The 23,146-nt window shown below is 42.4% G+C and overlaps 1 protein-coding gene across 1 annotated transcript in view; it reads right to left on the bottom strand.

Moving 5' to 3' along the window:
* VPS13B (vacuolar protein sorting 13 homolog B) overlaps positions 1–23,146 on the bottom strand; it is a 1,674,799-nt gene that overhangs the window by 1,484 nt on the left and 1,650,169 nt on the right. The window contains 3 exon segments of the mRNA XM_030217225.1: positions 12,611–12,860; positions 14,506–14,608; positions 19,776–19,952. Of these exon segments, the coding sequence (XP_030073085.1) occupies positions 12,611–12,860; positions 14,506–14,608; positions 19,776–19,952 (530 nt within the window).

Here is a 23,146-nt window from a genome sequence, read left to right as displayed (position 1 = left end):
TTGGCGTGGATTCTATAACAATGCGCGCAACTCAATTGGCTTAATAAGCTAATGAGTGCTGATAACAGCACTTAACAAGCAATAATGAGCACTAATTGGTACTGATTAGAATTTAAGCACACAACTCATTAAGCATATTCTGTAACGATTTGCACCAAACTTCTAACACATGGAGGCAAAAAGGGGCATGGTTATGGGCAGGGAAATGGGCATTTCGTGGGCATTCTGAAACTTACACGCCTACTTATAGAATAGTCCAGTGCGCGTAAATATACACACCAAGATTTATGTTACTTTTTCATTGGTGTAAATGGATGCACGTAGATTTAGGCGCTGAAATATCAACTAAGCATATTCCATAATTGGCGCAGAATACAGAATATGCTTAGTTGGTACTGAGCGTATGTGATGATTTTTTTAGGCGCCATATATAGAATCTCCCCGCTTATATATATAACTGGCATAATTACCATAAACACTATAATAATGGGCCAAACTGTCCTAAAGATGCTATCTTATATAGTGCTTCAAACTAAACTGTATAGCACCGGAAGAAATGGGCCAACAGTACATGTTGGTTTGGGGCTTGGGTGGTTTGAGTTGGACCACAGTGACTAGATCTTTAAGGGCCTGATTTTATAACAGGACACATAGGTGAGAAGTATAAAAGAACGTTTATTTTTTGAGCCCATCTTATAAAGATAACATAGGTACTCAGAACCAACCCCTACAGCTTCCAAACACTGACACAAACACTGACACCTATTCTGAAGTTGATGCATATCACATCTCTACCCTTGCTCTGCCAAAACTACACCCCCAGGAACAGCAACATGTGATGTATATACAACCACACAATTTTATAAATGGCTTTCTCTGCATGGAAAACAGATTTTAGATGCAGGCAAACCTTCCTAGTGGTTAGTGCAGTGGACTTTTGATCCTGGGGAACTGAGTTCGATTCCCACTGCAGCTCCTTGTGACTCTGGGCAAGTCACTTAACCCTCCATTGCCCCTGGTACAAAATAAGTACCTGAATATATGTAAACCACTTTGAATGTAGTTGCAAAACCTCAGAAAGGCAGTATATCAAGTCCCATTTCCCTTCATAATATTACCCCCTAAATGACATTCACATAAATTCAGTTTCTTTTATATCATGGGCAAGCCAGGATGTTTAATATTTGGATTTTAAAAGTCTTCTAACCCTTGTATATTTTCCACATTCTGCTTTCTCAAAAATACTATTCAAAATGCGTTAAAGTAGGAGTTTGTTTAACTGACCTATATGATATACTCTACATGTTCAACTTGAAAGAACAATTGCAGAACTACTCAGAAAATAATTAAGACTACGAAACCAAAAATGTTTTGGCTAAGTCTTCATACATTTTTTCATAGCAAACCCAAATTAGCTTCATTTCACTTTCAAAATTTGCCTTAACAGGGTTCATTGTAAGTTAAATAGAGTCCAAATTTTCTCTACCTCTTACTATGTTCTTTCATTGGATGCAACTTACTCATAGTGTGAAGGCATCTGTTGAGCTGGCATCATTGTCATCTCGGCTGCCTTCTTTATTTGCCAACGCCCAGACACTAGTATTAGCTGGGCACACAGCTTCATCTATTTATAAAATTTTTATTAACGCAACACACAACTTCAATACTGCCCTTCAACATAATTGGCAGCTTGATACAGAGTCTGTGGTAGATGAAAATATGTGGTTCTGTTTCTGGTCTAAAGTTATGAAACCTCTTTCCTCTGCAGCGGTTTTACAGTCTATGTTTTTTTATATCATAAAACCAATTGGACTCCTCGAAAACTTGCTACTGCTGGCCTGAGCCCATCAGACAAATGTTGGCACTGTTCGCTGCAAGTGGGTACTTTCTCTCATATGTTATATGAGTGTCCTCCGATCTTTCAATTCTGGAAGGCTGTTTGGAATATTATACAAAAAATTTTGCCCATAACTGATGACCTGACTTATTCAATTGTAATTTTTAAGTCCGTTCATGCAACTTTTGATTTGACCTCCCCGCAATCAAAACTATTGGACATTCTCCTCACTATTGCTCAACGGCATATTTTGCAAAACTGGAAAAACGCACAGTTGCTGAATATTCACTTCTGGTGGAATACAGTCCTGCAGCATCAGAAGTCTGAGCTTGCCATGGCTGCGAAAAGTCAGATGATAGTATCTAAGAAAAAAATTTGGTCTATTTTGGACAACTACCTCCAAACTATTCAGGCCACACCTTAAACCAGTACAAAGGACTTATTTGTTAAACACCTGGATGCTTTCCCCTCCTTTTTTCTCTTCTTTCCTTTCCCACCTGTCGTGTTTCTTGCTTCCTATGTTTTTCCATCATTGTTTTCCTGTTATTTGTATTCTTGGAAATTAATAAAATATTTGGAAATGGTAAGTTAAATAGAGTCCAACCAGACAGTTGAACTGATTGAAATACTGATTGAAATAACGAGCCAAGCTAATTCTGTTCTATAAAGTGAATATGAAGCAAAGGTCTAGGCATGCTGAACACAAAGCTGCCAAAAGAACTCTAGGATAAAGTTCTTCAGTTACAGATTGGGGGAAGGCAAAAAGAAAAATTCAGTGTGTGTCTGAATATCCCTTTGCACTTTCAAGACACAATCAGAGTGTCCCTCCAAAGTCATTAGCTATGGGATAAGGAAAGCACTAAGACCAACCATCACTTTAAAAGAACTACAGAGGTTTCTGAGTCAGGCCAGGGAGAATAAAAACAATTTCAAGATTACTTCACAAACATGGCCTGTATGGGAGAGTGGCAAGGAGGAAGCCATGGATGAAGAAACGCCATAAAATGTGCCATCAAGCATTTGCAAAGAAACACTCAGGAGACACTGAACACATGTGTGGCATAAAACAAACACAGCACATCACCCTGCTAACACCATTCCTACAGTAAAGTAAGGTGTGGTAAAATTAAGTTGCGGGACTTTGCAGCACCAGAGACAAGGAGACTTGTGAAGAATGAGAGAAACATGGATGGTGCAAAGTAGAGGTAGTGCTTTCAAATCTGCCCTAGATCTGGTACTGGGGAACAAATTATTCTTTTAGCAGGGCAATGATGTTAAGCATAAAACAAGAGACAATGGAGTGGGCTGAGGAAGAAGAAAGTGAATGTCTTCAAGTGACTCAGTCAAAGCCCAGACCTGAATCCAATGGAAAACTGGTGGCTGATCCCTAGGCAACGTGAAAGAATTTGAACTATTCCACTTAAGAAGAACGGCCAAAAATTGTACCATCTCAAGGTGCAAAGTTGGTAGACACTTATCCTAAATGACTGAGCAGCTGTTATTGCTGCAAAAGGATCTTCCACCAGGTACTGAGTAAAGGATTGTGAACAGCCCTCCAGGGACAGAAAATTACCCACTGTATCTAAATGTACACCACTTCGATAGTTGTTGGGCTTCGGCAGTATATAAGAAATTAAATAAATAAGACTTACCTAGTCAAGACCTTCTGGTGTCCAACTCTTGTACTTTATATTCATAAGACATGATGGATATACCATGGATGACTAAAACACCCATTTATCAAATTGCATTAATACACATTAGCATGATTTGATAAATAGGCCCAACAGCAAGAATAATCTATAATTATATGTGTATTATCTTTTCTTTGTGAGGAATATTAAAAATATAGGGGGTAACTGTACCGTAGCTATGTCTGACATCCTAAATTATTAACCTATGGTGTCATTCATAGCTACAGTACAGTCATGGAAAAAAGACAGACAACTGCTAAAGAAGACCACATTATAAAATATTTTCTTTCACGCTGAAATCTGTTTGAAGGAAAGAGTTTTCTATTTTGTTTATAAAATAGATTTTTCTGGTAGTCTTGTCTTTCTTTTTCAGACTAGCAGTTTTCCAACACTGCTTTTGCTCCTTGCAGTACAATAGGTCAGAATCTGCCACTGAATCTTTGTGCGTAAAAACTGAAAAGCATTAAATAAAACAAATGAAAGGTCTGAATTTGAAAATGTTTTCCTGGGGGGAGTGGCCAAGATGGTGGTGTGAACCCATGCTGTGAGTTGGCCATCTCTTACCTGCTGCTTTGACCCCAGTACAATGCTGCATACTAAGAGGAAGGAGGCTGTACAGGAAGTTCCACCCACTGTCCGAACCTCCTCACCCGTGCAGCAGTCGATTATGCAGTACACAGCTAGGACTCCTGTCCTTTCTACCGGAGGTTTGCAGGAGAAGAAGAGCCCTTAGCTATCGGGCTAGATGTCACTTTATTCCCTCCGGTGCTTGCTCATTTGCCACGCCCTGCTGAACTGGCAGGTACCCCCCCATGGAAGGCGTTTGGGTGGAACCCCATGCTGGGAGCAATGTACTTGTTGGAAATGGCATGGAGGGAATAAACATCAGGGTCTGGCTACCATTGCAGGCAGTGTCTGAGTCAGTTGCAGCACTGTCACCACTATTAAGAGATCCTTGAAGGAAGTGACAATCTTAGTGAGTAAAATTGATACTTTGAGTAAAAAGGAAGGAGTTTTCTTTGCATTCTTAAGACTGATGTTAAATCCTTGCAAGAGGTGTCTATAACTTTGATTATGGATAAGACTCTAATTCATAGGAAAACAGAGGCACAAGTGGCACAAGAGGCTCCTTTAGAAGATTTGAATGTGTCAGCATTATTAGACACATCGCTGAATGAAAACAAACTCAGAGCAGATGATGTTGATTGTATCTCTTGTTTTCTCGAGCAGGACCTGAACTTGTTTTGAGATTGTATTTAAGGAATTCTCAAGGCTCTTTTCTACGGAAGGAAAGTCTACTTTATCCAGACTTAACCAAACAGACTCAGGATCGTAGGAAGGCCTTTTTGGCTTTACATTAAGAAGTATTATCTTTGGAGGCCTCCTTTTTACTAACTTATCCTTGTAAATGTTTGGTAAAGTTTATGGGAATGAAGTATACATTTTTTTAACCACGATCCTTCTTTTTCAATTACGATCTTTCTTGGATCTGAAGAAGATCACAAGTAGAATGTCCCTTTCCCTATGTGTCCTTCTGTCTTACCCTTATCCTTATTGGTCCTGTCTGTCTGTCCTAATTTAGATTGTAAGCTCTTTTGAGCAGGGACTGTCTTTTCTTCATGTTCATTTGTGAAGCGCTGCGTACGACTGGTAGAACTATAGAAATGATTTATAGTAGTAGTAGTAGAATGTCCTAAACAAGTTAAGCTAAAATTGTGTGGGTCGGATTAATATCACGTTAATGGCCTCCCTTATCTATTGTTTTACTTCTTTTTGACCTCCTTGTCTTTTAACCACTCTCCTCCTTTATTGTGATCTAAGAAGGAATGTTTTTTGTTATTTTGTGAAATGTTATTTTCTTCATATTATTGTTACTTTCCGCTTTTCTTAAGTAAATGTTTAAACTTGTTTTGTTATTTGTAAATTATAAATAAATAGTAATAAAAAAATGTTTTCCCGGGAGATCAGGTGATATGCTGAGTGGAGGAGGTCATGTTGATCTGAGCCCTACCACGCCCCTGCCATCAAGAATATAATAATCAGCTATATTTTCACTGCACCACATTCAGCGACACTGTAACCAGACACATTAAGTGTACGGTCAAATATATTTCAAAATGTAGCTTGGAGATGGTGACAAAGACTGGAAAAAAAAGAAGCAAATACTAAAGCTGGCGGAAGACAAACATGCAGCAAGCTCTGTACTGGGGCCTGGAAGGAGACAGAATCCCTAGAAGAGCAGGCGATAGCAGCAGTGGTCCAGGCATTGGACGGAAGGCTCAGCCAATTGTGAGAAGAGATTGTCATGATTACCACCACACTGACAAAAATAGAAGGCAGAATTGTGGCAGTGGAACAGTACATTTCAAACATGCAGGATCTGATGATTCTACACAGACTAAGCATGGAATAGGCCACAATTAAAAAAAAAAAACCCTCAAAGCAAAGTTGGATGACTTACAAAAATAGGCCCAGATGAAATAGCCTCTGCATAATAAGGCTTCTGATTTTTTTTTTTTTTTAAAAGTGGTTTATTGAGCAACCATCCATAAACTCGTGCTGGGCTGGCTGAGAGTGGAACAGGCAAATAGACCTGGGTAGAAGTTCAAGAACTACGGGCAGACTGCAAGCTGTCATTGTGAAATTCCTGAATTTTTAACATAAGACACTGTTCTTTGTGAATAAGGATGAACACAATAGACCATAAGCGGGTGATAATTTTCAAGACTACTTGGTGACGGTCTTGGCAAGTGCAAAGAGTTCTTGCCTGTAAGTCTCTGTAGAAAAGAAGTTTCACACTGCAGTATCCAGCAGTCCTTGGATTAGAGTCAAACTAGGTGCATACCTTCTAGGATGCCAGGAAGTGACAAAATGGATTGAGCAACCTGAATATAAGCAGAGATCTGCAGTCGGATGTGAAGGTGGCAAGAGACCCAGCTCTTACAGGACCTGTCAAGCCCAAGCAAGATGGCTGGTATTAAATACTGATGTTTCAAAGTGCTTATGGAACAGCAACTGGTGAAAAAAGGATCTGGACTCATCAGGACTGTTAGAGTTGTCTTTTTCCGTCTGGTGGGGGTACTGCTATATGTACGTAATATGGGGAAAAAGGCAGGTCAGATGCTGGCACACTTAGTGAAACTATGGGATATCCTACCTTATAGAGGCAGGTAGGAACCCAGACTATAAAAATGGTTAGGATTTTTCAGGATTTTTTTCCAAGGCTTCTGGAACAGTTTTACTCGAAGGAAGAATATTTAATCATCTCTGGGAAAACATGACTGAAGTCACCACAGTTTAGTCATATTTTCCCAGAGATAGTCACATATGGTCACATATGGTGGTGAGATACAGCAGACAATAAAGTCCCTCAAATAATACAAGGCCCCAGGGTTGGTCAACTGTAATACTGGTTTTTATAAGATCCTGCAACATAAAGTGATAGGCCGGCTAGAGGCTTATGTCATTTCGGCAGTAGGGAAGCAAGTGTTCCCAGAAGAAGTTAATTGAACCCTGATAACTTTAATCCGAAGCCCAGGAAGGGCCACTCATTACCGGAGTCATATAAACCAATGTCACTCATAAATGTGGATTTAAAACTCTTTGCTAAAATTCAACGGAGCAGTTGGTTAAAGAAATCCCTCAAATAATAAGGTTCATATGAGACGAACTGTAGTAAATGTCTGAAAGATGATTATTACCATGGAGTATTGTAGCCAGTGGCGAAGCTAGAAGGCAATGTTTGGGTGGGCCAACAGGTTGGATGGATGGGCACTAGAGATACACCTGCCACCTGATATGCCCTGCCCACGCCCCTGTTCCTACCGCACACCTACCCCACTCCCAATAACTTCAATGGGAGTAGCAGTGCTGGCCTCAGTGGCTGCAGGCCACAATGAGAGCTAGGGGAAATATAAGAGGGTGCACTCTTCATCCTCTACTGAGCCACATCCACCAACACACACATGCTTCCCCCAAATATGCCCTAAATATTACAGTGGAGCCCTAAAATATCAATACATCAAGAAACTGAACAAGCCAAAGTACTATAGAATACTACATAGAAAATTGATGCTCACAGAATACTTTGGTCACACACACAGAACACAAATACAGAATAAGTGACCACAAACCATAAACAAATTAAATAAAATCCAAGAGGCCAGACCTTGCACTTATCACAGCACAGAGAATACAAAGAGATGCATTTTCTCCTATACTGTGCAAAATATGATAGCACATGCAAGAGACAGTGTTAGGGGTGGTACAACTAGGGCAACTGCGTTTGGCCCCCTAGCCAGAGAGAACCCCAGGCCAGCTGGAAACTGAAGAAGGTGCAGCCTGTTAGTAAGCTTTGGGGTTCCCTCCTAAATATCTGCCTTGGGCCTCATCCATATCTAACACCAGCTCTGGCAGGATATACATTTCAAATCTGACATATTCTAGTCACAAAATAGAAAAATACAATTCTTTTTCTACTTTTTGTTGTCTGCTCATTTTATTTTTCCAAATCATGTTGGTCCTAGGCTCTGGTTTCTACACCCTTCTCTTAACTCACTCACCAATGTCTCATGTCCAATTGATACTTCTATTCTCTCTCCATGTCCACTATCCATCTTCTTCCATCTCTGTACCTCTATCTTCCTCCATGTTTAGTATCTCCCTTTCTCTGTGTCCCTATATTTCTCTGTTCAGCTTCTCCCCCAGTGCCAATATATCTCTACCCTCTCTGACCCTACCTCATCCAGCTTCTCTCCCTCTCATTTCCTCCCCTTTCTAGCATCTGGTTTGGTTGCTTGATTCCCTGCCTGCCTGCCCACCCACCCGCTCTCCCTTCCTCCCTCACGTGTAGGTTTAGTATTTGTTCCCTTTTCCTTCATCTCCTTGGTCTGGTATCTCTGTTTCCCTTAACTCCCTTGTCCAGCAGTTCTCCAGCCCCTTCCTCTTCTCCCTCCCATGCCCAGCAACTCTCTCCCTTCCACCCAGATCCCCTCCTCCTCTTCCTCCAGCAGCTCTCTCCCTTCCATCCAGTCCCCTCCTCCTCTTCTTCCCATGTCCAGCAGCTTTCTCCCTTCCCTTCCCTCCAGTCCCTTCTTCCTCTTCCTCCCTTGCCCAGCAGCTCTCCAGCCCCTTCCTCCTCTCCCTCCCATGTCCAGCAGCTCTCTCCCTTCCACCCAGATCCCCTCCTCCTTTTCCTCCCACCTCAAGCAACTCTCTCCCTTCCCTCCAGTCCCTTCTTCCTCTTCCTCCCTTGTCCAGCAGTTCTCCAGCCCCTTCCTCCTCTCCCTCCCATGCCCAGCAACTCTCTCCCTTCCATTCTGATCCCCCCCTCCTCCCACATCCAGTAGCTCTCCCCCTTCCCTTCAATCCCCTTCCTCCCACAAGTCCGACTCCGGCAAAACTATCCCTTCCCGCCATCCCCCCCCCCCCCCCCCGTCCTCCACCCCAAAAGTCTAGCCCTTACTTTAGTTCTGCCCTCCTGATCCTGCCCCAACCCAACATCCCTCGATCGCTGTCTTTTCTCCTGCAGCTCCAGGTATGGCCGTCCGGGAGGCAGCGTTCAGCGTTGCCTGCCTGCCTGCCTGCCCTGAAATTGTTCTTCTCTCCAGGCTCCACTGCCTCAGTCCCTGCATTCTTTTTTTCGCCTGTTGCGCAGCGCTGCCATTCACACAGGCAGCTCTGCTCCCCTTTGCTGTGTCCATCCAGCCCTCTCTGATGCACTTTCTGTTTACGTAGGGCCAGATGGACGCAGCAGGGGGGAATGGAGCTGCCTGTGTGAATGGCAGTGCTGTGCGACGGGTGAAAAAAGAATGCAGGGACCAAGGCAGCAGAGCCTGGGGAGAAGAAGAATTTCAGGGCAGGCAGGCATGCAGGCAACCTGAACGCTACCTCCCAGACGGCCGTACCCAGAGCCATGGGAGAAAAGGCAGCGACAGCGAGCGAGGGATGTTGGTTGGGCCTGGGACTGTCCAGGCCCGCCCGTGGCTTTGTCCCAATTGTAGCAATCATACTCTTCCAGCCTGGCCTGTGAACTGTGATGCCAAAAAGGCATTTGACCGGTTTGAGTGGTCCTTCCTTTTTGAGATCATAGGCACGTTTGGGATTGGGGATTTCTTTTTGCAAGCAGTGCAAACCCCTTATAAAAATCAATTTTCCTACTTTCTTTTATAGAATAGACACCTATATATATAGGAACAGTTATAGAATTGCCCTCCACACATTTAGCAGCACTATAGAAATGTTAAATGATAGCAGCAGTGGCAGTAGTTGATGGTCTTTAGGAATTTAGAAGAGTTTTAGTGAGGATTCCTACCATTTTATTTCCTTGTTCCCTAGCAGTTCTGTCACTTGATTTCAGAATTTATGAATAATCAGCTACAAAGAGCAAGGCTGGGGAAAGGGACTTTCTGAACTTTTTCATCAGATTTCATTTTTTCCCTCTGTTCTGTAATGAGAAGGCTAAATAAACCCATAGACCCTACTTTGGTTTTACTACAGATTTCCCACAGTATCAATCAGGACCGAAAAACAAATTAAAAAAATTCAAAAAGAAGTATGGTTTCAAGATTCAGTCCAGGGGGCTCAATTTTAAAATGTCATCTAACCAAGATTTGTAAAATAATCAATTTCTTTACTGTTTTTGCTTCTTTTGTGGCCATGCTCTGTGTTTTCAAACATTTCCTCTTTCAAGTTTACCCTTTCACACGGGGTGGGTCTTACTCAGGATCAAGGCACACGATCCCTAGTTTACCAAAATACATAAGAGTGCAAGTGGCTAAAGACAAGGGGCTTTCAAAAGCTTTTAACATTAATTGCTTCTCAAGAACAAAATGAAAATCAGAACAAAAAGAAAACAGTTAAAAATTTTGTTTACCTGTTATTTGTAACTGAAATATCTAGGGGCCCTTTTACAAAGGCACGTCAAAAACTAGCCTGGCAGTGTGGGCACATGTTTTTGGTGTGTGCCGGACCCTGGTGCTGCTAGAGCTGGCTCCTTCTGACTCTGGGCAAGTCACTTAATCCTTCATTGCCCCAGGTACAAATAAGTACCTGTATATACTATGTAAACCACTTTGAATGTAGTTGCAAAAAACTACAGAAAGGCGGTATATCAAGTCTTATTTTGTAAAAAATGGATTTTAATGGGCTGGAAAATGGGTGTGCGGCAAAATGAAAACCAGCGCGTGTCCATCTTCAGCCTGAGACCTTACTACCACCCACTGAATGTTTATGGTGTGTGCCAAATTCAGAGTTACCGCCTGGGGCACACGATAGCTGGGAGGTAACGCCGATTTGACGTGCGCTGGATGCGTGTACTACTACTACTACTATTTAGCATTTCTATAGCGCTACAAGGCGTACGCAGCACCGCACAAACATAGAAGAAAGACAGTCCCTGCTCAAAGAGCTTACAATCTAATAGACAAAAAATAAATAAAGTAAGCAAATCAAATCAATTAATATGAACGGGAAGGAAGAGAGGAGGGTAGGTGGAGGCGAGTGGTTACAAGTGGTTACGAGTCAAAAGCAATGTTAAAGAGGTGGGCTTTCAGTCTAGATTTAAAGGTGGCCAAGGATGGGGCAAGACGTAGGGGCTCAGGAAGTTTATTCCAGGCGTAGGGTGCAGCGAGACAGAAGGCGCAAAGTCTGGAGTTGGCAGTAGTGGAGAAGGGAAACGATAAGAAGGATTTATCCATGGAGCGGAGTGCACGGGAAGGGGTGTAGGGAAGGACAGTGTGGAGAGATACTGGGGAGCAGCAGAGTGAGTACATTATAGGTTAGTAGAAGAAGTTTGAACAGGATGCGAAAACGGATAGGGAGCCAGTGAAGGGTCTTGAGGAGAGGGGTAGTATCAGTAAAGCGACCCTGGCGGAAGATGAGACGGGCAGCAGAGTTTTGAACCGACGGGAGAGGGGAGAGGTGACTAAGTGGGAGGCCAGCAAGAAGCAGATTGCAGTAGTCTAAACGAGAGGTGACAAGGGTGTGGATGAGGGTTTTGGTAGAGTGCTCGGAAAGAACTGGGGCGGATTTTACGGATGTTGTAAAGAAAGAAACGACAGGTCTTGGCAATCTGCTGGATATGAGCAGAGAAGGAGAGAGAAGAGTCAAAGATGACCCCAAGGTTTCGAGCTGAGGAGACAGGGAGAATGAGAGAGCCATCAACAGAAATAGAAAACGGGGGGAGCGGGGAGGTGGGTTTGGGGGGGGGGGGCCCTTACTCACCTTTCTAAAAGGGTCCCCTAGTGTTTTCCCACAATTTGTAGTTTTAAAATAAGAAAACATCCAAAATTAACCTCTCTTCCCTACCTGCACTTCAAAATAAAAGAGAAATTGAGACAATGAAGATTCTTCTCCTTGCTTAGGGGGTAACTGTTAGACAAAGATATAAACTTCACAAGGACTTAAGGAACAGTAATGAAAGAACAGCTGGTGCTACAGCTGGTGCCACATTTATCAACTCATTACTGTGACTTTAAGCACAAACTTTGTGGCGTTCCTAGGGGGGGGCGGTAGGTGCGGTCCGCCCCAGGTGCACGCCGCTGGGGGGGGGGGGGTGTCGCACGCGCCTGTCCTCCGTTGTTCCATGCTTCTTCTCTGCCCTGGAACAGGTTATTTCCTATTCCGGGGCAGAGAAGAAGCATGGAACAACGGAGGGACAGGCGCGCGCGTGGCACCCCCCCCCCCCCCCCAGCGGCGTGCACCCGGGGGAGGGGTTCCTTCGTGGGGAGTGTCCTTTCGCCGGGGGGCGGGGCGCATCGGCGATCCGCCCCAGGTGTCAGCCCCCCTAGGAACGCCAAAAGGATGCATTAAGTAATTGGGGCCAATAATGAACTGGAACCCAGATTTGTTAAAGATGAATGCTATTTTATGAAGTAATTTTAGCCAAGGAATTCCTTTAGATGAAATGGTACTGTGAGCTTTAGGATACACTCATAAATATTGCTAATAGTGTACAACTCAAAGTCTGCTGATAGCTACCATTGGCTAGAATAACTTACAAAATTCTGATCTGCTCCCACTTCAAAAAAAGTCCATCCCTAAAGCAGTGGTTTCCAAAGGTTAAGCCATCTTTATTTACCTCTGTGTCACAAGGCACACGTTGCTGTTTTAGCTGCACTTGTAGGATGTCCTCTTTTTCTGAGTCTTCTGTGCACTCTATTTCAGTGACTGGGAATGCCTGCTGTTGTGTGTCTTCACTGATACTGACCACAAAGAGCACCTCTGATGTTAGCAACAAGCACCCTTCATGCTCCTGTCCTGAACCACTCACAATCACAACATCTAGCGCCATGTGGACTTCTGGCCTTCCTAGAGACTGTAGCATTTTCCTATGAAAGAAAGCATTCAGACTTAAGGCAAAAAACATTATAAGTCCAACATTTTAACTCTTCATCACAGCTGTTATTCTTTTTTATTTTGGCCAATCAAGACTTGCCTCAGTAGATGAGTTGGCCATCAATATCTAAAGTTGTCGCTTTGCAGGCCTAGGTTTATACATTGTTCAGGGATCTCTCCAATCAAAAGGCAAAAAGACAGAATTAGACAGATAGATCACAGAACATCTAGCACCTTTTAAAATTTTTCTATGAGTGGAAGATAGGAGAATCCAACTCCCACCCCTAGGGCTGGCCCAAAGGTACTGGATGCCTTAGATGAACCTTCAGTTGTGCGCACCAGCCCCCAGGGGCCCTATTCTCTCTAGTTCAGCATATCCCCTTCCCCTACCCTATGGCCCCCATGTAGCCAGCATCTCCCCTTCCCCTAACTTCCCCTCAGGTAACCATCTCCCCTTCCCGTGTCCCCCCCCCCCCCCACCAAGGTGACCAATATCTTTCCTCTCTCTCATTCCCTTCCCTTCCTCACCCCCATTTTGCATCTATTATCTCCCCCTTTCTTACTTCCCCACTGTAGTGCCTGACGCTGTCATCCCCTACCTCTTTCTGCATCAACCACTAGCTTAATGAAGATTTTGTGTTGTATAGGCCCTGTACACACAGGCCTGTACTGAAGTGCTGCCATGTCCCTCCTCTCTCCAACAGGAAGTTTTCATCAGAAGGACAAAGGACAAGGCATCATTTGAGTATGGGCCTGTATTTACAGGGCCTGTACAGCACTCACACCTCATTAAGCTTTGGGACCAGTATGGGTGCCTGTGGTGGGGAGGGGGAGAGGTAGTATAGTTGTGCCACCACCTCCCAAATTCTTCCCCCCTAGGCAGACAACTACTCTGCCACACATACGCTGAGCTGGCGCTGAAATAGTTTTGAGGGGATGTCCTTGAAACAGCCCTTGGGGCGAAACATGTCATGTCGGACAAGCTATCCATCTGATTTTGATGTCTGCCCAAGGTAAGTACCGATATAAATAAGATCTAGTACAGAGAAGTTGGTAGAAATATATATATATATATATATATATATATATATACACACACACACACAGACACATAAAAAGAAAATATTACCAGAAGGTTAAATAAGATGTTAGTCAATTTGGCATTTGACCCCTTGGAGAACCAATGACGAGGTGGGTGTATAAGTCCTTACAGGAAAACATTACACATATGTAAGGTGCACCACTGAGGTTTTCGGGGCTCGGTGAAGCTCACCAGTGGGAAGATTTTGAAGAGCTTATTGGAATTTGGTTTGTCCCATGTTAGTATTTAGCCTTAACTCCAAGTATTGTATAACAGTTCTGTTCAGTCAGAATTTTAAGATTCATGCTCCAGTGTTTGAAAGTCATGTTTTAGGATTATTCTACAGATCAATGTCTGTTTCCAAGCTGGAAGGCCATCAGCAGTCTATCATTTTCAGCCCAGGGAGTTTGCAGAGAGTGCCTTGTATTTATCACTGGCAGCTAACTGCTGGAGTCTCAGTCCTTCTAAGTGAAGCAGGCTTTGGATTTGACAATGAGCCAGATCCTATTAATAAACAATGTCGATGTAAAAATTAGCAAGTGTTTAAATAAGATTACCAGACGTATTTGACATGGCTGTTCGGGGCCTGGTCAGTGTGCTGATCACTCAGTTGATAGCGATGGCGGGGAAGCTGAGAAAGTCCTGCTCCATGCAAGATACCTGTGGTGAGAAATGTAGAAACAGCCATTTAACTCAGTGTCTTCTGGAAGACAGATGAATGCTGCAATGATGTCACCTATTGAGTGAAGTCCCTAAAACAGCTCTCATCCAAAATGATATCACAGCTTTTGAAAGCATCATTTCAAATAATTCATTAAACATTACAGCTGAATGGCAGTGCACTTAACCCTAGTGATCTTGCATTAGCTAGAAACAGAAAAATGAATGTACTACAGCCAACCATATACAAGCAATTAGGAGGAACATAATGCTCTCAAGAGCTATTATTCTGGGCTGGTATAATATATATCATTTACAATTTATGTATACAAAGTCAAGACCACAGTTAACTTTTTTATTTTTTTTTGCTTAATATTAGAATACTTTGATATGTGTGTCACGGATGGTAAGAAAATATAAAATCTAAGCAGTTTGCCATACAGTATTTAAAAGTCACTTAATCCAGCTGTTAATCATGGCTACATGCATATTTATGAGGCCTTTTGGGAGGTGTGCTGCCAGGGGTGTTTTGCAGAGTGCCAGCTCACAGACTACCAGAGGTTCAGCAGTGCTCTTAGGGAAAAACACAGAAGGGTAGATGATGCACTTCAGGCACCTTTTGCTGGCATTTAAATGTTTTAGAAATGAGGAATGGTTGCTAAGATGAGGAATGAATGGTTTATAAAAACAGCACTGAATAAGAGAATGCAGGAAAGCTGACAAGAAGTAAGATGGCTGGTAAGAGTACTTTAAAATCCTAACTTTAGATTGTAAGCTCTCTTGAGCAGGGACTGTCCGTCCCCATGTTTAAACTTGTACAGCGCTGCGTAACCCTGGCAGCGCTATAGAAATGCTAAGTAGTAGTAGTAACTTAGTGTAGCTATAAAACATATAGGGATTCTTTTACTAAGCTGCAGTAAGTGCAGCTTGAAAGGGCTTATTGTGGGATGTGCTAAAATCCCAATGTGTGCTCGCAAACCACGTGCTAAAAGGTTTTTCAGAATTTTTCTCGGAGGAGGTATGTCTGGGGGGGGCAGAGAGTGGATGTGACAGCATGAATTAGCACAGCCACATTACTGTGTGCTAACTGATTAGCACAGGATTAGCGTGTGAGCTCTTACTGCTTAGAAAATGGGTGGTAGTAAGGGCTCACTCGCTAGTTTTTAGTGGCCGCAGACTAATGGCAACATTACCTTGGAAAAAGTTCCTCTTCATGACACAGCAGTTGGCAAAACAAGTGGCCCATGTCAGGGATTTGCAGAACTGCATGGCAGAATCTTCGAGATGGGGTTACTCTCCTTTTCAAGGGAATTTAGTGAACTGTTTGGAAGTCTGGCTAGTCCATGAGATAAGTAGTGGATTTTGAACTTTAACATTTTTTCTGTGCACAGTAATTTTGGAACTGAATTTTGTGATTTATATCTCGTTTGAATGATGAGTCCTGTGCTAGTGTTTTGTTGAAATTTTGAGACACTATTTTTTTTTGAGCAGCTGGTTTTCTCTATTACAGGATTTTTTTCAACTAGTCTATTTTTCTGTTGGTTGCTGAAACCTATGATAGTACTGGACTCCTATTAGGATTTTGATTAAGCTCTTGGTAGCTATTCCTAGGAGATTTGAGGCTTCTTTTATTAATTATTGTTGCAAGACTGCACAGTACGTGTTTGTCTGAATGACTGCAGAAAAGTTTTCTATTGTTTATATATAACATTAGCACATGGCCATTAATTGGGAAAATGGAAAATTAGCCATTTTCCAGCTGCGATAAAAATGGCCTTAGCACAAGGAAAGACCGGTGTAAGGGCACGTTAAGTCTATTTTTTACTGCAACTTAGTTAAAGGACCCCATAGTGCTGACCACTACCAAATGACTTTCCAGCCACAGCAACCAATTATTAATAATTTAGTTGGTAGTAAAAACAAAATTCACATTTAGTCAGATTATTTTATTTTCTCTAAGAACCACTTTTTATATCTGGATGATGTCATCTAATGGTGCATGCATGGGACAAAATGACAGCTCAGCTCAATTTTAGAAGCCTTACTTACTGTACATGTGTAGCATTTCCTGCATTGTGTTGTTGTGCCTTCTTGATTCTCTGTTTTTCTACAAACCTGAACAAATGTCTTCCAGCTGCAGCCTATTTTCTGATAAATTTCTTAAAATCTTTTTTTCTGCATTATCTTTTAGTTGCATGTAGGTAGCCTCTTTTTTTGGCTGGTTTTGTAGTTTTCTCTTTTTTTGCATTCACCTTTTGCTACCTTTTTTCAAGTGGTCGCTATCTTGGCTGGGACAATGTTTTTGGTAACAGAACCCAGAAAAAAGTGACTAGTAGTTTTAAGAAATGTAGATGCCCGATATTGCTGGGCGACAATTTTAATGCTGTGGCTGATGCCCACTTGGACAAAAAAACCTTGTCGCTTGGGGTCTCCTCCAGATCCTATTGGGGAGGGAAGGGAAGATTTATTATGCTGAAGTTTAAATCTCCTTGATATATCGCATATTTTTCACCCCAGGGAATATGGATTCACCTATTGGAAATCCTCCCAAGTGGTATATCTAATCATGAAATGGTGAGAGTTACAATTACACTGGCAAGGAAGGAGCATGTGCCCTTGTGGCATTTGCCCCTATATTTGAAGGATGATATGAATTTTCAAAAATATCTGTGCTACTGTTGCGTGGGCCTGAGCCCTAAGTGGCCCACCCAGACCCACCTGTGGCTACGCCACTGCCACCAGGTGCTGTGGAGGACTTGCAGCCCTTCTGCATTTCCTCACAGCTGCATCCGGGGTGACTCCCAGGTCCACCCCGATCTTCCCAGGGCCCTCGCTCCAGGTGCCCAGGGTTTCCAGGTACTTTTTGGCTAGGATCAGGCGACCCTGAGGGGGAGAAATGCTGGCTTCGGCCTAACCCCTGTTAAGCCTTTCCTCGGCTGAGAGGTGCCCAGCTCTACCACCGGCTGCCTTTCTTCCTTTCTCACTGTCTTTGATGCTTGGCTTTCCTTCTTTCTTGAACCTTCATCTCCTTCCCTCATTCTTGGGGATTTTAACATTCAAGCTAATGATCCCTCTGGCTATTATGCTTCACAGTTTTCATGCTTTAACATCTTCTTTCAATCTTCAACTGTGCTCCACTGCCCCCACTCACCAGAATGGCCATTGTCTTGATCTTATCCTCTTCTCAAACTGCTCACTCTCCAGTTTCTGTGCCTCAACTCTTTCCCTCTCTGACCATCATCTGATAACTTTCACACTTAAACACCCTCCTCCCCAGTCCCATCCAATCTTAACCAATACATTTAGGAATCTTCAGGATATTGACCTTTCTACTCTGTCCTCCAGTGTTTCAAATCTCTTCTCTACCACTTTGTTATCCAGGTCTGTCAATGAGGCTGTCTCTTCCTAATACTATTTATTTATTTATTATTACATTTATATCCCGCACTTTCCCACAGAACCAGGTACAATGCGGCTTACATATTAAGTAGAATTGCAATTGTTAGATTCAGTAAGGAGAATATTATGAACTATAATGTAACATAGTAATAGAAGGCTTTTAGAATGTGTGAGTTAATATGGGAAGGGGTCTCTCCTCTGCTCTGGATACTCTCGCTCCTCCCATTCCCCGTTCTGTAAAACGTACCAAACCCCAGCCTTGGCTGACATCTAGAATCCGCTACCTACTTTCCTGTGCCCGCTCTGCTGAACGCCTATGGCTGAAATCCCGTGCCCATGCTGACTTCATACATTTCAAATTCTTGCTGACCTCCTTCCAGTCTGCTCTTTTACTTGCCAAACAGGACTATTACATCCAGTTGACAAATTCTCTTGCCACACTGAACTCTCTCCTCAAAGTGCCTTCACCTCCAACCCCCCCTTCACTTTCCCCCCAGAATCTGGGTGAGTTTTTCATGATAAGGTTCACAAGATTAAACTTGAAATCTCAATCAGGTCACCTCCACCTCTCTTTCCTTTAGTCCATTCTCTCAACCCTCCAACCCTTGCCTCCTTTTCTTCCTTTTCTGAAATCTCTGAAGAGGAAACTACAAATCTTATTTCCTCCTCGAAACTAACTACCTGTTCCTCTGATCCTATTCCCACCCATCTACTTAACACTATCTCTCCTACTGTCATCCCTTTTATCTGACATATCCTTTTATCTGACATATCCTCAATCTTTCACTGTCCAATGTGACTGCTCCTGATGCCTTCAAACATGCCATAGTCACACCACTCTTTAAAAAACCTTCATTGGACCCTACCTGTCCTTCCAACTATCGCTCCATCTCCCTCCTCCCTTTCCTATCCAAGATACTTGAACGTGCTGTTCACCGCCGTTGCCTTAACTTTCTTTCATCTCAAGCTATTCTTGATCCACTTTAATCTGGCTTTCGCCCCCTTCATTCAACTGAAACCGCGCTTGCTAAAGTCTCCAATGATCTGTTCCTGGCCAGATCCAAAGGTCTCTATTCTATCCTCATCCTTCTCGATCTATCTGCTGCTTTTGACACTGTTGATCACAGCCTACTCCTTGATACGCTGTCCTTACTTGGATTTCAGGCTCTGTTCTTTCCTGGTTTTCTTCTTATCTCTTCCAGCGTACCTTTAGTGTATACTCTAGTGGATCCTCCTCTACTTCTATCCCACTTTCAGTTCGTGTACCTCAGGGATCTGTCCTGCGACCCCTTCTTTTCTCCATCTATACTTCTTCTCTTGGTACTCTGATCTCATCCCATGGTTTTCAGTATCATCTTTACGCTGATGACTCCCAGATCTACCTCTCCATACCAGAAATCTCAGCCAAAATCCAGGCCAAAGTATCAGCCTGCCTGTCTGACATTGCTGCCTGGATGTCTCAGCGCCACCTGAAACTAAACATGACCAAGACTGAGCTTCTCATCTTTTCTCCTCCCCCCCCCCCCCCCCCCCCCCAGTCTGGTCTGTCTCAATATCACGTGGGCATACCTTTGGAATGTGACAACACACAGGATGAAAATGATAATATTTCAAAACTGTGTTTGAATTTAATTGAATTGGTGTGCAGGGAAAACAGCTACAGATATCTTAAAGTTAAAATAAACTATGTTTAAAACCATGATTTTAAGGTCTTAATTGTACAAGTTCATTTTGAAATGAGTGCCAACATCATTTGGCTATGTCTTACCGTAGCCAGTCTGTGATACAAGCTCAGCTGCTCCTCCAATTGGTTTTGTGAACACTCCCACAATTCCTTTTCCCACACCAGAGATAACACCTTTGGCCTTGTGTCCCGCTGAAGCCTGAGCCTCTGTTGTTTTCTGGAAGTTCTGCATTGGCTGGTCCACGATGCCAGCAATTGCACCTGAAACAACAGTCCTCAAATAATTAATGTTAAAATCCCAGAACAAGGAGGAAATTTTAATGTTTGGAGTGAAGTTCTGTTTGGATTTAAAACGGCTCTCCACCCTTGCTGTAATGTTTTCTGAAATATATGTATCAAACAATTTGGCTTCATTTTACAATCGACCCTGACAAGCCTCCTTCAGCAGCATAACTCATCAAAACATCTGAAATGCTTATCTTTGGTAACATATTTTCTCTTTCAAACACTGATTTGTAAATATTGTTCGTCACTCAGCTCAGTTCATGGTACATACATGCACTGGAAGGAAGGGAATTAGCTGGAATAAATTCTCACTCTTTTTCCAAGATTTTCAGTGGTTGTGGAGTTACATTTTTTTTTTTCACATGCCATGCGTCTTAGTTTTGGCTCCATAAGAAAAATGTTTCCCTGGATTGAACAAGATGTTTTCAGCTTTTGCTTCTTATTTGCCAGAACTGCTCATGAGCTGACACAACTTGTGAAAAATTATGGGGAATAAGAGAATTAGATTGTAGGTTTTCTGTTCATTGTTTTTCTCTGTGTGAAAACTAGCATAGTTTGACTTACTTTTACAAGGGAAACTCAGATCGCTCATGCTTTTAATATCACGGTAAGAATGATCATATATCATAATCCAAGTAGAACACCACAGCTGTATAAATTTATTGTGCATTTTAAAGTCATTTTAAAGTGTCTGGGGTGCTATTTACTGTTTCTTTGATGATAAACTTATCCAAAGTACTTGGTTACTTCTTGTATTTTGCTTTTAAAGGAGATTTGTTTACAAGTTATTGCTGGTAGCACTTATTCCAGAGATTTACATAAGGATTATTGTTACCAGTTACATGAATTATATGCTCACCAGTGTGACTAAATCTTCTATTAACTCCACTAAAGTTTTGAAGCAAAATATTTAGAGGGTCATTTACTAATGGTTATGTCATGCTATCTGCCACAAGGCCCATTTAATTCCTACAGGCCTTACAGTAAATAGTATGCATTACTAATGCTATTAACCAGGCTGTTAACCCTTTTAACTAATAGGAGCCCAGAATCTTGTCTACAAATGCTGCTAGCAGTGTACAGTGACAGGGTTAACGCTATGGACAGATGTCAAAACAGGATATTTTGGACGATCTATTTCTGATCTCTGATTTCTCCATGTCAATGGATGTTAAAATGTGAAGCAGTGGCGTAGCCAAGGGTGAGCCCGGGTGGGCCCAGGCCCACCCACTTTGGGTTCAGGCCCATCCAGTAGCAGCACACCTACGATGCCCCACCAGCTGAAAACTCCCAACAATTGTTCCTGCTGCATACCTTTTAAATAGCAGATCTTCACCTGTAGCAAGCAGCGACTGATACATACTGCTCGCACCGGCCCCACAGCCTTCCCTCTGATGTATTCCTGCCTATGTGGAAATAGGAAGTTGCATTAGTAGGAAGGCTGTGCTGGCCAACATGAGCAGTGTGTATTAGTTGCTGCTCGCTGCCAGTGAAAATCTGCTATGTAAAAGATATGCAGGAGAGGGGGGATGTTTGAGAGACCATATGGCATGCAGGTGAGAGAAGGAGAGACCAAATCACTTGTGGAATGGGGCAGGATTCTTCTGCCCACCTATCTTGGGCCCAGGCCCACCAAAAATTGGGTGTCTGGCTACGCCCCTGATGTGAAGAGGTCATAAATAGTGCTATGACTGCCCAACAAGAAAGTTGGATTTGATTTCTGGCTTAGATTTCTGCTTCTAGGGGTTATAAGAGCTTGCAATGTTGCTGAAGTAGCATTCACAGCCTTTGCATTTTGTGCTTGGCTACAGAGTAATAAGGCGCATATGTTAGAAGAAAAGGCCCTAGCTCCCATGGCCACAGGAGGCTGCTCTAGGACTTATACAAGTGGGCTAATGTTCACTTAAAGACAGTTTAAAGGCAAGAAAAAATGAAGGAGAACTTGAAAGGAAATATAAACTGAAGAAAACAAAAGCCTAAACTGTTTACAGCAATTTTCTATCACAGAATATTTTTGGTGGCTATGTTATGATCAATCAACTATTCCATGCTGAAAACTGTGGCACTGTTTAAGTACAAATCACTAAAACATAGTGTCTCCTACAGCTGTTAGCAATACTGGGAATTGGTGCTGCAATCCCTTACAAGTAAAAGCCATAAAAATATCTTACTTATTTCACTTCTTCAGCAGACATATTAAAACCTGTGCTTGCTTTTCAGAATAGCCCATTAGTTAGAACAGTAGTCTGAGAATCATGGAAGCCAGGATTCAAAATCCCACTTAGGGTTAGATATTCAGCTGGCAGCACTCAGCGTCTGCTGACTGCCACCGGCATCATTCCGGGAAAATCAATGGCAGGTTATATCTGGCCTCCAACACTGAATTCTGGGAATACGCAGGCAGTGAAAACAGCTGGTTAAGTGCATTATTCAGCACTTAAGCAGCTATAGTGAACCTAATAAAGATAGGACTGTGTTTTATGTGACTATCCCAGCCACTTAAGTGCTCACTGTGCCCCGGGAACACCCATGAAATAGCCGGTTCTGGCTTTGGCCATTTCTGGCTGCTGTTTATATATCATTTTGAATATCTACCCTCTAGATTATAAACTCTCTGGGGACAGGTTAATAGCTACTGAATCTGAAAAGCTAAATGCAAATCCCCTCCCCCTTTATACACAGACTAAACAGCGCATTATCTTGAGGGCAAGTAGTTGACACATGGCTGAAATTTGTTGTTAAAGGTATTATCATAGCAGTTTTAGAAGAAAAATAACATATCCACAATGAATATGTATGAGATAGGTTTGCATACCAATGAGGCAAATAAATCTAATGAATATTCACTGTGGATATCCTGAAAACATGACTGGCTTAGGTTCTCCTGGGACATACTTAGGAGGTAATTCTATGAGGATTCTCCTAAAGTTAAGCAGCATGTGCAAATGCCAGTATACTAGAAATTTATGTGTGTAAATGAACACAAAATATATCAAAATTCACTTTATTTAAAACATGTTCAACATTACTACTGTGGCAAAAATAGGAAAGAAAAGCCTCAGAAAATGCAGGTTCTCAAATTTTATGATAGCCTGTCAGCATCAATCACTGGCAAAAAAAACTTCCATTCTTTAATTACATTTCTTTCTTTAAATTTCTAATTTTTCTTT

The sequence above is a fragment of the Microcaecilia unicolor genome, chromosome 1 (genome assembly GCF_901765095.1).
Source record: "Microcaecilia unicolor chromosome 1, aMicUni1.1, whole genome shotgun sequence".
In the NCBI taxonomy this organism is placed as follows: domain Eukaryota; kingdom Metazoa; phylum Chordata; class Amphibia; order Gymnophiona; family Siphonopidae; genus Microcaecilia; species Microcaecilia unicolor.
Note: the sequence above shows the minus strand (reverse complement) of the source record. Positions and strands in the feature narration are given on the sequence as shown.